The sequence below is a fragment of the Lagopus leucura genome, unplaced genomic scaffold (genome assembly GCF_019238085.1).
Source record: "Lagopus leucura isolate 7727_CA_CO unplaced genomic scaffold, USGS_WTPT01 Super-Scaffold_73, whole genome shotgun sequence".
NCBI classification, from domain to species: Eukaryota; Metazoa; Chordata; class Aves; order Galliformes; family Phasianidae; genus Lagopus; species Lagopus leucura.
Window position 1 is genome coordinate 16,178,818 of NW_024962252.1, and position 15,110 is coordinate 16,193,927.

At 41.1% G+C, this 15,110-nt stretch overlaps 1 protein-coding gene across 2 annotated transcripts in view; it reads right to left on the reverse strand.

Moving 5' to 3' along the window:
* The window catches only part of ELOVL5 (ELOVL fatty acid elongase 5), a 37,899-nt gene that overhangs the window by 9,424 nt on the left and 13,365 nt on the right, over window positions 1-15,110 (reverse strand). For both annotated transcript variants that reach the window (XM_042886428.1, XM_042886434.1), the window contains exons 2-3: window positions 7,033-7,098; window positions 4,845-5,032 (exon numbers count right to left, since the gene is read on the reverse strand). In XM_042886428.1, coding sequence (XP_042742362.1) covers window positions 4,845-5,032; window positions 7,033-7,090 — 246 coding nt within the window. In that variant the 5' untranslated portion in view covers window positions 7,091-7,098. The remainder of the gene's footprint in view (window positions 1-4,844; window positions 5,033-7,032; window positions 7,099-15,110) is intronic.

A 15,110-nucleotide genomic window follows, 5' to 3' on the forward strand; every position in this document is an offset into this window, starting at 1 on the left:
AGTTCAAAGAAGGGTGAGAAACAGAGGAATAATCACTTTTGCATGGTGATAATTGCAAACAGCAAGGGTCAGCCTCCATCTTCAGCTCTTCCAGGAATTCCTTCAGAGCAAAGGCTAGCACAGTGACACCCAGGGGGCTTTCCCTGCAAGGATACAGGTTCACTACATAAAGCTTGACAGAAGGTGTCCAGATTGATTCTGCTATTTAAAGAATAAAGGCATCAGTGTGAATGTAGGTAGCTTCAGTAAAACTTCAGTCAAGTATTTCCTTGTTTCCAGAAGAGCATATTGTAATATGCTAGGAATGGTAGTGTTATTTCACAGTCATAATGCTGTAAATGATACAAGCAAGGCAATGTTTGTAGGAAACAGCAGTATCTTTTCACATAGAAATAGTATAGTTACTAAAGAAAAATCAAACCTTCCTTTCCAAAAGAAACTGCCATGAGCTCATACTAGTGTCCGTGAGCCTTGCTTTGAGTAACACACGGCACCCATAGGTGGTGGTTTTTCACAGGGATCAGCTGCTCTCCCACTATTTATTACAGCCACATCACTTTCAGCACATGCTGGAAGGCCTCAGAAAACAGAAACAATAGGTTGCTCTGAGATCTGACCAACAGCAGTTCCCAGACGGCTGCGCTGTGTACAGAGCTGGGCACATCAATGCAGAAAACGATAAATAGAGCTAATGGAGCTGTTCGCTTAAAATGTTGGTGTCACAAATTGTCAGCAGGTGCATTTAAGTAATTTATTGTGCTTCCTGTGGCCTGCTTCCACCTCCTGAGCCCTCCTACAGCTGCTGTGGGCCCAAGATGGCCTTTGCTGGCCAGCTGACCTCAGGACGTCCTCCAGCTCAAGGCTGGCAGGAGCCCAGGCTTGCTAATGGCACTGCTGATGCACGGCCACAGGCTATCTTCTCTTGAGAAATTAACCTGTGCAGAACAGGCTGACTGTAATCATTTCCAGAGTCTGCCATTTTGAAATGACACACCAAGAGGACAGCTCCTTCATAATCCAGTTAAAATAGCACTCCAAGGCAGTGTTAAGTTCCTCAGCCCCAGGGAAAACACGGCAGTTCAAAGTCGCTTTTGTGCTTAAGTAGGATTCTCTTCCTTCTCTCTTTCATTTTTATAGTATGTTTGTGCTGCAATCGAGTTCCTCAAAATGCTGCAGCATGTGGTTTTTATCACATTTGCTGTCAAAATAAAGCAGCATACCTGCACCACTCTGAACTGGCTGTGGAGATGGCTGGTGGAGAAGGATTTTGTGTTCTGATACCAGCCAAGGCCCAAGCCTGGCTACAGGCAGGTGCTTCATATGAAGAGTGAAGACACAGAGATTGCTTTCAGAAAGTGAGCCTTCATCACAGGCCAGTTTCCTCAAATAGGAACTGACAGGGCAGTTGAGAGGAACCTCTTCCACTCCCCAGGGCCTGCCTTCCTCTAAAATTATCTGAGACAAGCAGCCCACTGCTCTCTTTTGATAGTATCAGAACACACCCCAGCTTTTTCCAGTCATTAAATGCCAGAATAGATAATTTATACTTATTATGTACATAAAATACTACCTACAAACCTAGGGGAAATGGTTTTAAGTTGAAGGAGGGAAGATTTAGGTTGGATGTTAGGGGGAAGTTCTTTACTAGGAGAGTGGTTAGGCCCTGGAACGGGCTGCCCAGGGAGGCTGTGGATGCCCCGTCCTTGGACGTGTTTAAGGCCAGGTTGGACGGGGTCCTGGGCAACCTGATCTGAATGTGTATGTTTGGTGGCCCTGCTAGGCAGGGGGGTTGGAACTACATGATCCTTGGGGTCCCTTCCAACCCGGGTGATTCTGTGATTCTGTGATTCTGTGTGAATAAGAAGTCTAAGATGTGATTTTAAAGGCCAAAAAGACCATCAGACCACCAAATGAAGCAAGAACACAGTAGCTGGAATTATACAAATCCCACACTTTTTTCCCACCCCTATGTTAGTGCATACAAACATTCAGGTTAAAAGGTCAGAAAACCAACGAGATCATCATTCTCATCTTGGCTGGGAGGACGCCTCACTTCAATATCATGTTTTGGTCACACAACACTAAAACTGAGCTGTGATGCTATGATTCACAGGCTGAACCATGACAGCTATAACTCAGGAGAAACTCCCAGGCAGAAGTTTAATAGCAAGCTAATAAAACGGTTTATTTTCAGATAGGATATTGAACAAGTTTGTATGTGGTGCTGTTTTATGTCTGTCCTTAAACTAGGTCTGATAAAAGTTTAATTCAGCTGAAATACAATGAAATACAGAGATGAGAAAGGTATTATACCTCCCTGTTCCTTTTTTGATTGTTTACTGTCATCATTTTAGCTTGAAAAAGAACACGTGTCATGAAGTATGACTGATGATCACTCATCCTTCACAGCTAAATTTCAGTGACAGACGTGGTCTGAGTGAGGCTGTTGCTGGCTTTATACTGACACGGCTATTACAGAGGCACGCACTGCAGCCAGCAGATGTACATTAAGTTTAGGAATCTGACTTTTTCACTATCACCTGGCTCTTTGGCTTTCATCCTGCAAACAGCGAGCAGCACAGTGTTATGTCAGCAAGGCTGTCGACTTGCAATATTTTAAGGCATCAGTCCTTGCTGCAGACCACTGCTTGCTACCAAGTCACAGAATCACAGGGGTTGGAAGGGACACTGGAGATGTTCTAGTTCAACCCGCTGCTAAAACAGGTTCCCTACAGTAGGTTGCACAGCAAAGCGTTTGAGCAGGTTTTTAATATTTCCAGAGAAAAAGACTCTCTGGGCAGTCTGCTCCAGTGCTTTGTCACCCTCATTGTAAAGAAAATTTTTGTCATGTTTGTATGGAACTTCCTATGCTTCAGTTTGTGCCTGTTGCCCCTCGCCCTGTTGCTGGGCACCACTGAAAAGAGGCTGGCCCCATGCCATCCTTTGATAAGCATTGACAAGACCCTCTCTCATTCCTCTCTTTTCCAGCCTGAACAGCCCCGTGTCTCTCAGTCTCTCCTTGTGAGGGAGATGCTCCAGGCCCCCCATCGCCTTTGTAGCCCTGAAGTCCACCACGTGCAATGTTGCTGCATTGGCAGGGAAGAAGCATGGAATGCTCACAGTAAAGGACATCCAGTGGTCTTCTAAGACAACATAGGCTACAAAAGAGCAAACTCACTTACGAGATGATCTCAAAAGCATTTTGTTGTAATTGTCATGAGTTATCATGAGTTTATCATGAGTCGTCATAACACTGCAGCTTTATATGACAGGACAAAGGGAATGACCTCAAGTTGCTCCGGGGGACATTTAGTTTGGATATCAGGAAAAACTTCTTTACAGAAAGGGTGGTTCAAACCCATGTGAAGAGTTTTACTTTATAGAAAGCATAAACCTTCATATTCACCGTGTTGTAACTGTGAAGGATGAGATAATATAAAAGCTATTCAAGTGGTTGCAAGTACAAGGAACTTCAACATAAACTTTTCTTAGTAACCTACTCACTATTAGCAAGGAAAGTCTTATAAAGGCCTACAATCAGCAGTTCAAATCTTTTCTATTGTTTAAATTCATACAGTAGTTTTCATTTGGAAACTATGAGAATTATTTCAAGTATTCAAGAAAAGAAGATTGGCTATGCTAAGAATTTTATCCATACTTAGTACAACTGAAGAAAAGTTGGCACTTGTAATATAAAGGTTCAAATAATATGAATTACTGTATAAGTAATCTCTGGATAAACTAACAATGCAGGTACTGTCAATGAAGTCCACAGCAACACTATGTGTTAACACATCAATGTGCAAATTCTGTATGCACTCCTCACACTCATACACTCACTCAGGATTTAGAATATCCTGAAAGGAAGATTAGAAGTGAGAACAAATAGAGAATACAAGCTGTTCTAAGTACCTATTGAATCCCACACTGCTCATCCTAAAGAATTAAGTATCAAAATTCTCAATAATCCAAATCAATACAGCAATTTTGACTAAACTCTTCACTATACAAGAGAAATTGCCTTTAAGTTTAAATCATTTCCTATCTAAATTCATCTCTTAAGACACTACAAACCTCTAAGAATTATAACTTGCATGTATTTCTAAGCAAATGTCCCCCTCTTCCACTCAAGGAAAGCAGGAGCTTTAGCTTTTGTTTGTAATTCCATGTTGAAAATGAAATAACTCCTTACCAAAAAGAGAAATGCTTCTGGTTAAAGGCAAGCCACAATATTCTGTACATTAAAGCCACATGCTGCACTGTTTATTGACCACATTCTTATTTAAATTGCCATAGTTTTCCATTTTCACGTTAATCAAAGGCATGCAATCTCAATTACGAGCAGCTAAATAGCTCTACGGAAGCATAAAACTCGATAGTGCACAAATCTTTGTTTTGTTAAGAAAGAAAATAAGTCCACTTCACTTTGAAATCTATTTGTATGTTCAGATTCTAACATTCACAAACAGATGAATCACAACTGTCTAGATGCAAAATTTGTTTCAGCAAAATTAAGAGGACATGTGTAAGCTTCCAAGCTTACACAAACAGATGCAAAGAGTTTGTGATTAAACACATTTAAATAAAACACATTTTGCACTCAAAACAAGATATAGTTTTGCTGCCAAGTATGTTGTACAATCTATCAAAGCAATCCAGTTAAGCCTGTCTTCTAGGCAATGGGAGTATTCTCCTCTCAGAAGTGACATTAAAGAATCATGTAACATTTTTGCTGATGTTTCCCCATGTTTAGCAGGACTATCTTCATAGATCATTTTCAACACAAGCCAGTATAATTAAAACAGACACTGCAAAATAACCCCAACCCAAATGCTTTTTCCTACCTCATAAAACATATACAGAGAAAGCAGTGTGAGTCCAAGGTTGTAGACCACTAGAATCCCCCTGCATGAGAACGGTTGTTTGTTCCGCATGTACTTTGGTCCTAGCCATACGATTAGTAAGTACAAGACTGAGAAGATAAAGGTAGGTGTATAATTTTCCAGAAGAAGCCATCCTTTTACTCTGGGATCTGAAACAAACAAACAAAATTACAAACACTTAGACTTTTGAATGGAGAAGAACTCAATGCATCCAGAAAAATCTTTACTCAAGAATGATTCTAGCATCAGAATGACAGAGAAAGATGAAGGGAGAACAGCAAATCTTTTTATCAAGGGCTATGTTACTAATTACAAACAACTTCAGAAGCAAGATTTTATTTACATGGTTGTTAAAGGAAATAGAAATCTTTATAAGGCAAAGATATTTCTAAACTACTATCTAATTATTATGAGTGAAATACGAACTACTGCTCAGAAGCTCCATCCATCCTGAATACCAAACATGAGTTCAAATTATAAAGCAAAGCTTCAGCAATCGGTGCTCAGGGACATGATTTAGCAGAGGGCTGTTAGGGTAGTATGGTTAGGCTGTGGTTCGACCTGATGACCTTTAAGGTTTTTTCCAGCCTGAGCTATTCCATGATCCTATGATTCTATCATCTTCTCTCGTTCTCTCAAATCAGCCTTTCCCAACAGCACAGTTTTTATTCCCTCATAGAGCCAGCAAAGCCAGTAGTGAAGTGGACGCTCTGAGGGTCTCAGCAGATGGTCCTGATAGCTTTCTGTAGTCTGCATTGTTATCTGCATTGTATCAATACTAGCCTAACTAGATTAACAAGTGTGCTACTTACCATACTTAAATTTTGTAGTCCTTGTGTTCGCAATGAAACACAAAACAGTCAGTCCTGTTTGACTACCCAGATCAGCTGGCAAAATACTGAAAAAGCACATCAGCTCCTCAGAAAAAGCACATCAGCTGCTCAGAATGAGCACTTCAGAGAAATGCCTGAGACAAGTGCGTCACACTTTTTTCCACAGTCACTGCCGTGGTCTCTACCCAGCAACAGCATGGCATTTAACTACCTTCACCTGAGCCCTGTCTAAAGGATAGAAGCCATGCTTGCCAAACCATGAACCAGCAATGTCTTCTTTGCAAAGGAGTCAAATGTGTAAGCTGATCATAAGAGATAAGGCTTTAAAACATAGGTTGGGAAATGGCTAAGAAAACCTAGGATCTGTTTGGATTTTACTGCCTTAATTTTCAAAACATGGCAAATATAGGCTATGTGAAAGTATGAACAGTGTGTCATATCACAACATCCTGACTAATCTAAACAGGTTTAGCATGAAGGTGAGCACAACCAGGGCACCAAACAACTCAAGAGCAAGCAGAAAGCACTCTCTGAAGGACCAGAGGAGCTCCCTGATGGACCTCATCCTGTGAGGCAACAGCAGGAGCTTCATTTGGACAGAGAAAGAGGGTAGGCAGCAGGAGGAAGTACGCCACTGGAAGAGGAAAAACAAGTACTGAGCAACACCACCTGGGTTAACTGTGCACCCTTTACGGGATCACACGAAGCCTGGGTGAAAGCCCTCATGCAAGGACACTGTCTTCTCTGGTGTTAATGCCTCTCCCTTCATACTGAGCAGGATTTCTGCTCTCCACTTGTGAACTTTTTCCCAGTGAACAGCTCACCAAAACCACTGTTTCTTTAAAAAGAATGGCTCCGAAGAAGAAATGCATTCTAAAAAACACTTCTTAAAATTTATTTCAGTGAAAGCGAAGTAAGCAGCTCCAATTATGAAGATAACAGTATTTTTGTTCAATCAAATGCAAATTCTAACAAGATTTATTTTCCAATAAAACCTATCATTAACTTCTAAGACAAAACCTGCGAAGACCTGAGTGAGATCAGTAGGTCACTGAGGCTAACACTGGCATGTAACTGCTAGTAAAGAGAACAGCATCTCAGACTGCTGTAGCTAAAAAATAAGCAGCTCTCCAGGTTAGAAGAGAACATGCACTGAGACATTTCTACTTTCTTATAGAATCACACATTATGTTGCTCTGTAGATATTAAGAAAACTGATCACTTTTCAAAGTCAGGTTGCTAGGAATGTTCTTCTTATGCTCCAGTGTCTGTTCTTTTGAATCAGTTATACTATTTTATTTTCTGAAAAAGCCTACCTCTGGGTCCAAGCCAAACATCCAGGTAGCTATTGATTGTTTTATCCAGACGTTCCATTCTACAATCTGGTGAAATGGAAAAATGAAAAGTAAGTTAGTTATTTTTCATTGCACAGAAACAGTTCAATTATCTGAATACCAACTGCTCGGGTTAACAAAGAAAAATCTAATATACAAAAATTGCAGACAGATACTGGACATTATTAGCAAAGACAGTACAAGTACAGAAAACATATTCTAGTGTCACAGAGAAACAGCTGTAAAGATGTGCATTTAATCACGGATACAGAAACACGGAGGTTTAAAACAGTTAGTGCAGTTTAATCAAAAGTTCTTTCTAGTTCAGTATTTTAAGAGTATAAATACAGGATGGTAATTGGCATGACTGCTCTACAAGGAGGAGAGCTGGACCTTGAACAGAACAGCAACACTGAAATTCCTACATAAATACTATGAAGCTATTTTAACAAAGAACTTCAAATAGTTGGCAACATTAGCTGGGGAGGAGGAAGGGAAGGAAAAACGTGAAAACTGGCTCTCTATCACTTTGTGAATAGGTGACTGATTACAGCTGTGATTAACAGCCCATAAAACCAACCGATGAACAACTACAGGATAACAGTGTTGCACAGGCAAGGAAGGGAAATACTGCAATTCACAGCATGAAGATCTTCATTTTCACAGCTTCCTTACTGGCAAACTCTCATAAAGTAACACCCCTCAGGTACAGGACGGACTCATAAGGATCTGGAGTCCAGCTCTTGGCTCCACACAGGAGCACCCAAAATACTCAAACTCTGTCTGTGAGCGCTGCCCAAAACCTTGAGCTCCATCAGCTCAGGGCCGTGCCCGCAGCCCTGTGCAGCCGGTTCCATGCCCACCACCTCTGGTGCAGCCCTGTCCCTCACCCCCAGCTGCCCTCCCCTGACGCAGCTCCATGCCGTTCCCTCAGGCCCTGTCGCTGTCACACAGAGCGGAGCTCAGTGCTGCCCCTCGGCTCCCTGTGAGGAGCTGCAGCCGCCATCAGGCCTCCCTCAGCTCCTTGCTCTGCGCTGAGCACACCGAGGGACCTCAGCTGCTCCTCACACCTCCCGACCTCCAGACCCTCCTCCATCTTTGTAGCCCTCACTGAGACACTCATTAAATTCTTATGAGAAGAGGAAGAAACTTTCTTTTTGCTTTCAATATATATATACACACACACAATTTCCTCTTCTCTATGCAGAATTCCTTCCAATTTCTTCAAATTATAACAGAGCTTTCATTAAAGTAATTTTGCCCTTTTCCAGCAGTATAATTTTCACCTTTTGATGTTTCTCTTCCCTTCAGTACTCACATTAACAGCAATTTTTAGTTACATGGAAATAATGCAAGCAACTCATAAGAGGTCGACATACAGTGAAAAGTGAAACCATTACGCAAGTTTTCAAGTTTGTATATAGCTGACAACAAAGAAGTTCATCTTTTTCTTTTTCTTTTTTTCTTTTTCCCTAGCTAAGGAAACACCTTACTTTTACCTGTTAGAACGCTGCCTTTAGGATATTTCCCATTTACACAAGTAAAATAAATATTAGGTCAGCTGGCACTGACACCTCAATTTCTCCTGAGGACAGCAGAACAGCGAACAGGATGCCAAGGATGCGCAGGGTCCCATGCACATCCCCAAGCAGAGCTGGGGCCCACTCCATCTCCATGGCTGCTTGCAGGACAGGCAGGGCCTCAATTTCATTTCAGTTTCTACTTCCCATGACACCGGGAGAATTAAATAGACAAGAATGTATTTACATCATTTGTTGTTCTGTATAATCCCACATCCTTTCCACCACATCGTAACCTTGAGGCTCCAGCGCTCCTACAGGATTTCTGGCTGCACCCCAAGCCCATCTTTACCCACTGCATTTTCAAGGACACAGAGAACTTCCTTAATCTGTGCACTCAAAGCCATTTCTAGTGTTTTGAACTACACAAAGACACAGAAACTACCCTGAAATTTGGTCACACGCAAAACCCAAAACACCAAGAACTCAAAATAACAGGGAAAGTAAAAAGTCTTTTGTAGTCCAGATTCATGCCAGTTTATTTCCCCATTCAGAATTTTGAAGAAGTCTGGTCCAAATAAGTATCCACTTCACAAGAACATCCATTCTTTAAATTGCTTTTCAGTACCAATTACGACACAATTTATGAGTGCTGGTGGCACGCTGGTATCCTAGGAGCACTGACATCGAACTGAGATATGGCTGTGCTATCAGAACGTCAGGAAGACTTTTAGAAATAAGTACCCAATTTCCAAGGGAAAGAAAGAAAATTATCCAGAACAAGCTTCTTTCTTTAATCTGATAGCTATTAAATATCCCCAGAGGAAAAGTGCTCACTATGCAGCTGATTATTTATTGTGTTGTCTGAAACCTCAATTAGTTTATCAGTTGCTCCTTTGATCCAATAACAATTTAGTTACACATTCATCTGATAAACCACAACCTGCTCCTAATTTCAGCTTCCTGCTTTGAAGGGGAATACCTGAGATGGTAGAGTTTGATTCAAAACCAAGGACTTGTTACCCAAACTAAGCTCAATTCATAACTGATTGGCTATTTATTATTTTTTTGCTAGACGTTGGAAGAAATTAAGGTATGAAAACAACTCGAAAAGTAGAAACAAATCACACCAAGCTATACATAGCAAAGAAGGAAAGAAAGAAAACTCCATGTTCAACCCTTTCATAAAACTGTAAGAAGAGCGCACTCCCGAAAGAAGACTTTCTGCAGAGGGAGAAGACTTTCTACTAGGAGGGCTGCTGCCCCAGGTAGCTTTTGTTCCACAGTTATCACACAGCACATCGTAAAAGGCACAGTGGAGGAAGAACTACTCCTGGTGTTATATCCAGAATTTGCAGGAAAAAAAAAAGAAATTGTTTCAAAGGGAACTCATTTGTATAATACAAAAACAGAGTGAAACAATCTGCTTTTGTTCCAGAGGGGGGTCATGTGAAAACGCATCAAGTCTGCTGCCAATAACTGCACAACATTAAACACTGCTTCAACTGCAGCAACTACAAGGGTTCTTTTTTAATTAGAATAGTTTCCCAATTCAGAGGAATATCAACTTCCAGAAAAATTAAACCAGTTGCTATTTGAAACACTGTAAGCAGCAGGTTTCCTAATACTGCAAATAAACAAATCCTGCAGCTCACCATATATGTGAACAAACAATTACAGTGCTCCTTTACCTAGGAGTCATAGACCACAGCAAGGCACCACTGCTACCTGAAGTGAGAAAGACAATTACCCAGTTATGTCACCCTCTGCTTTCTAAAACAGGTACTTTTATATACATCATTTTCTCTAACTTGTTTTTCTACAGTGGACAGGAAATGAACCATCCTCTCTGCTACCATATTTTATCAATGCAGTAGAACCCCAGAACACCAGGGCAGGCTGGATCAGAATATAGGAGCACTCAGGCTGACCTACAACAGGCTTTACTCCTCAAGGAAAACAAGGATCTGGTGTTTTAAGCACAATAAAATAAAAAGAACTATTTTTCCAGATGCTGGGGAGTCTTCCATATAGGCACATGGAGAACTCCTCAGAATTTATGGGTATTCCCATTAAAGGACAGAAAACAGACCTCCAGTACACCCTGAAAAATGCACTGTATTTTAATTGCTCTCCTAGTACACAGAAAAGTCATGATAGTGCTCCCAAATAAGCCTCATCAAGGTCAAGAATGGTCTTCATAAATGAAGAAAAGATCCATGCTAATTACTTGACTTTATCAATTATGCTCAGCAGAATGAAAACAGCTCTTACTTTCTCTTTCCCTATCATTTTTAGGATGGTAAATGAGCAGAGTTTGGAAATCCATCAAAAAAGCCATTAAGGCTTCTAGAAAAAAATAGTCTGTGATGTGCCCAGATCCATTTCTGCTACTGTTACTGTGAAATTCTTTACAAGTATTAAGATATGCTAATGCCAGATATCTGATCAGAACTCAGAAGATCTCAGGCACTTACCCACACACAGGTGACCAATATATTAAAAGTCTTAGTTCAGGGCACTGTGAAGCTACTACCAGCACCGGATAGAAGCTGCTGGCACACACGAGGGCCATGAGACATCACTGTGTTATGCCACAAAAGTCCATCAGAAACCAAAACTGCTAGCAAGCTGGGAGAGATGGAAGGAATAAGGTCTTGTCAGATGATGGAAGAAACTCAGTCCCATGAAAACATGAACATCTTTCCACTCCCAGAAGAAAGAAAGAAAAGAAACATGTTCACTGCTAATTTGTTTGTACTAGGAAGAGATGTGTTGTCATTCCTGGTTGTCACTTCAAGTACTCAGTGTCTGTTCCCTTGGCTTATATTCAACCTCTTCTACGGCTTACACGCTATAAGCAGAGACAGGGTATTGCTAGGCTGTAAAGTACCCATTACAGATTGTGTGTTTGAAGAACACTTTGTAAAGCAATAAAAAACTCATTTTTATGAGTTTTACAACCATTGATTTCTGAAAATGAGATGAAGTTTAATGTTGGCAGGCAAGGGGCTGTGGCTGCTGCAGCTACTTGCACATCATCACCTGTCCTGGCTGAGGCAAGCTGCATTAGGCTCTAACAGGCCCAGGATGAGCGCACTGAAGTAGATTCCACAGGGAGGAAGGTTTGGACAGACATAACAAAAATTTGTTTTTTTTTTCAGAGGTTGGTTGTTTTGACCTTTATCTCTTGAGGTCTGATGTTGCATCATACAGAAGAGAGAAAATTCACACTGACTAGGTGGCACAGAGCATGAACATATCCAGGTTACTCAGATCACACAGCTCAAGAGAAAACAAAACTCTACATTTTTCAGTTGTAACTAGAGTACAGAAGAGCACAAAGCTTCTATCCTAGGAGGACAGAAGATAGTAACAGGAAGCACAGAGTAGAGATGACTTTAACTAAGCCTTTGCCTTTTGTAGTAGCATGTACTGTACCAAAGAAGTAACAAATTGAGAGATCACATATTTGACTCTTCATATTTTTAAAGCTATTAGGCAACTCTAGGCAGCTCTGATTTTCATAAAACCGTTCCCAGGCCCTTTTAATTACTGGCCTTCCAAATCCGCAACACAAACATAACAAAGGCTGTAGTTTCATGTTGCTCCAACCAGATCAAAGCCTATCATAAAAATAGAAGTTTTTTTCAAAAGTCCTCTGCACCTATCTAAATAGGAGTTTGGGGCATCTACAGAATGTTTCATGTGCTTTCCCTATTTCTAGCACTTCACACATATACTCAATACAGTGCAGGTGGAAAACCTGAATGCTATTGAGATGCTCAGCTTGGGCGCAAGTGATCCTTGGCAGCTGAAAGCACAGGCCGAAGGCTACACTCAGATGTGTTTTTTCTCAGGACATTTTATTGATGTATCAGTGTTTTTCACGCAGCAGTGGGAACCTGCCCTTCTAATGAACATCAAAACTGAAGAGCTGCTAAATACTGAAGCACTTTACTAGCTTATTTCATTCAAGGGAAATTCTTTACTTTCAACAGAAAACACATTTGGGAGATTTGGTGCCAAAAGTTGATTTGAGAATTCTTGATCACATTTTCTTGTTGATTTTTTTGTCGTTATTGTCCAGGTCCAAATTTCAGTTTCCAGTTCCAGTGACCAGTCACTAAAACTTGAAGGCTTGTGCCCTTTTGTCAACAAACGAAACAACAGCAACAAGACATTTGGGGCTGAATGCTCAACACATTAGGAGCCCGCTCCCTTTAAGCAGAGGGCTTCAGCTTTTATCCTGCTTCTCCAGAACTCCCTGAAATAACAGATTCCATTTATCAAATCTAAGTGCCTCAAGTTGAGCTACAAAAAATCCTAAAATAGACATCTAAATAATTGTTCTGACTTGTGAGCACAACGCAGAGTCAGGCCTGGCTGCTCTGCATTCTTGGAAATCAGCCACTTTCTCAGTTCTTAAATTAGGACTTCAAAGCCTAATTTTAGGCACTTGATTTTGAAAATCTTGAATAATGTTTTCTAGTTGATGTTTCCCAGTCCTCAGCACTGCAGAGGTAGCTCCTCTTTCCTCTCCTCCAAAAATAGCAATGGTCCCTTTTCCAAATACAATCATCACACTGCTGTTTGCAAGTGCTCATCTGCTTGATAATGGGAAGACAGCATCAATAACCAAAACTGGCAACTTTTTGCTGCCCATTTGCCAAAGCTGTCCAGTTTCTTCTTCACATTTCCAAATCCTTCATTCACATACATTTTCTTTGTCTTCCAACTTGCCACCAGCCCCAGATTTCCTTTTTCTCCCTTTTTGAACACCTTTGTAAGCCTTAAGCATGCTTCCTGTTAGCACTGACATGAAGTTTAGGATAACTCATAGTCCACTTAATCTGAAGGCATAGGTACACTTGTTTTATGAGAAGCCACATGAAGTGTGAATGCTGCAGACTTTTTTTTATTTTTTATTTTTATGCAATAAATTACTTTTAAACTTCAGTTTGCAACTGTATCTCTGGCAAAGCATTGCAGATTTTCGGCCCAGCTTGCATTGGTGGTAAATCATCATCTGCTGCTGACTCGCCAGGACTCACCGTGCTGAGCTTTCATGTTCTCCATCAGCACAAACGTAAGGAAGCTTAGAAATAAATGATTTGCACAAAACTCAGGGAAGTGTAAAAAAACCACAGGACAAAGGAAGAAGCTAGTCTCAAGCAGTTTAACCTCAATGGTACTTCAAAAAATGTGAAAATGAAGGGGTAAGGGAAAGCCTTGCCCAGATAATTAGGGGGATGATTTCATGCCATTACTTTTTCCTGCCATTCCTCCCACGCCTCGCCAAATCCTTCGGCAGCGACTGCCTTTACAATGAAGTACAACTGAGGTAACTGAAGTGTTTAACAGGGTAGAAACAAATATAAGAAAGAGTACAGCAAAATGGAATAGTTAATTGTCCTTCATACCCCACACCTCATTAAATCTAATCACCATCAAATAGAAGAGGTAAGACAAATCATAGATCCCTGATGTAAACCACATTCTCAGCAGATCTGATTTAGCCTGAATTAGGATCTGAATGTCCCAGGATTAGGACATTCACATGCATTTCATCCCCTTGCAGACAACGGTTGGTGCTATGCCACAGGATAACTTTAGCTTTAGGGAGGGCATTGAGGATGACAGCCAAGAGGGAAGAACAAGCTGGAAGCAACCAAACAAACATTCCCATTGGAATTGGTAAGAACAGGTAAAAAATAGGGGTGCACCGTCCCCTCTTAAGCCCAGAAGGATGCATCCAGCTAGAAAGAATAGTTTCTCCACGCTGCAAAGAGCCAATTAGCAGCAGGTAATCCAGTATCCTTTGGTGCTACGGTGAAATGCTTTTTGCAACAGTATGCATTTTCCAGGAATCATGTGTTAAATGCAGTATCCTTTGCCCAGCCACTGCTCATGTTATCCAATGACCACAGAACCACTCATTGCAGCTGCCAGCTTGTAACATGGTGCTGGAGTCACAACGTGCACGTAGCAGAAGTATTCACAGAAACAAAACGAGGAGGAAGAAAAGGCAAAGCATGCAGGGTTATTCCATTGCTTTGCTTGGAACAGCGCACAGCTCAAAACGTGCACAGACACCCAACAACCAACCATCTCTTGGCTATTAAGGAACTGGTTTTTTTAAAAATGGGAAATAAAGTAGAAGAATGGATAAATCTGTATCAAACTAGGCTGGATGGAAATGGAGAATACATGCATCTATATAAGGCACAGTAGATACAGGCTGACTATTTTGGAAGTAATGCTGAAGCGCAGCATTTCCTATACAGCTCTGCTCCAAACCCCTCCTCCCCACACAGCATACAAGTATTTGGTAAACAGCTGCTTTTCTAATATGAAGCTCTCTTTTTATTTTTCCCCAAAAGCTTTGCTGGTATTACAATTAAAAAAATACTGCTAACAGAATTTTGTTTGTTGCAAGCCAGCAACAAGCTGCCTGGGAAGCTACGGAGATGTGGCAGAAAGGAGGAGCCAGGAACCAAGTGCAAGGGCCACAGCTTTTACTTCCCATCATTCAAGTGC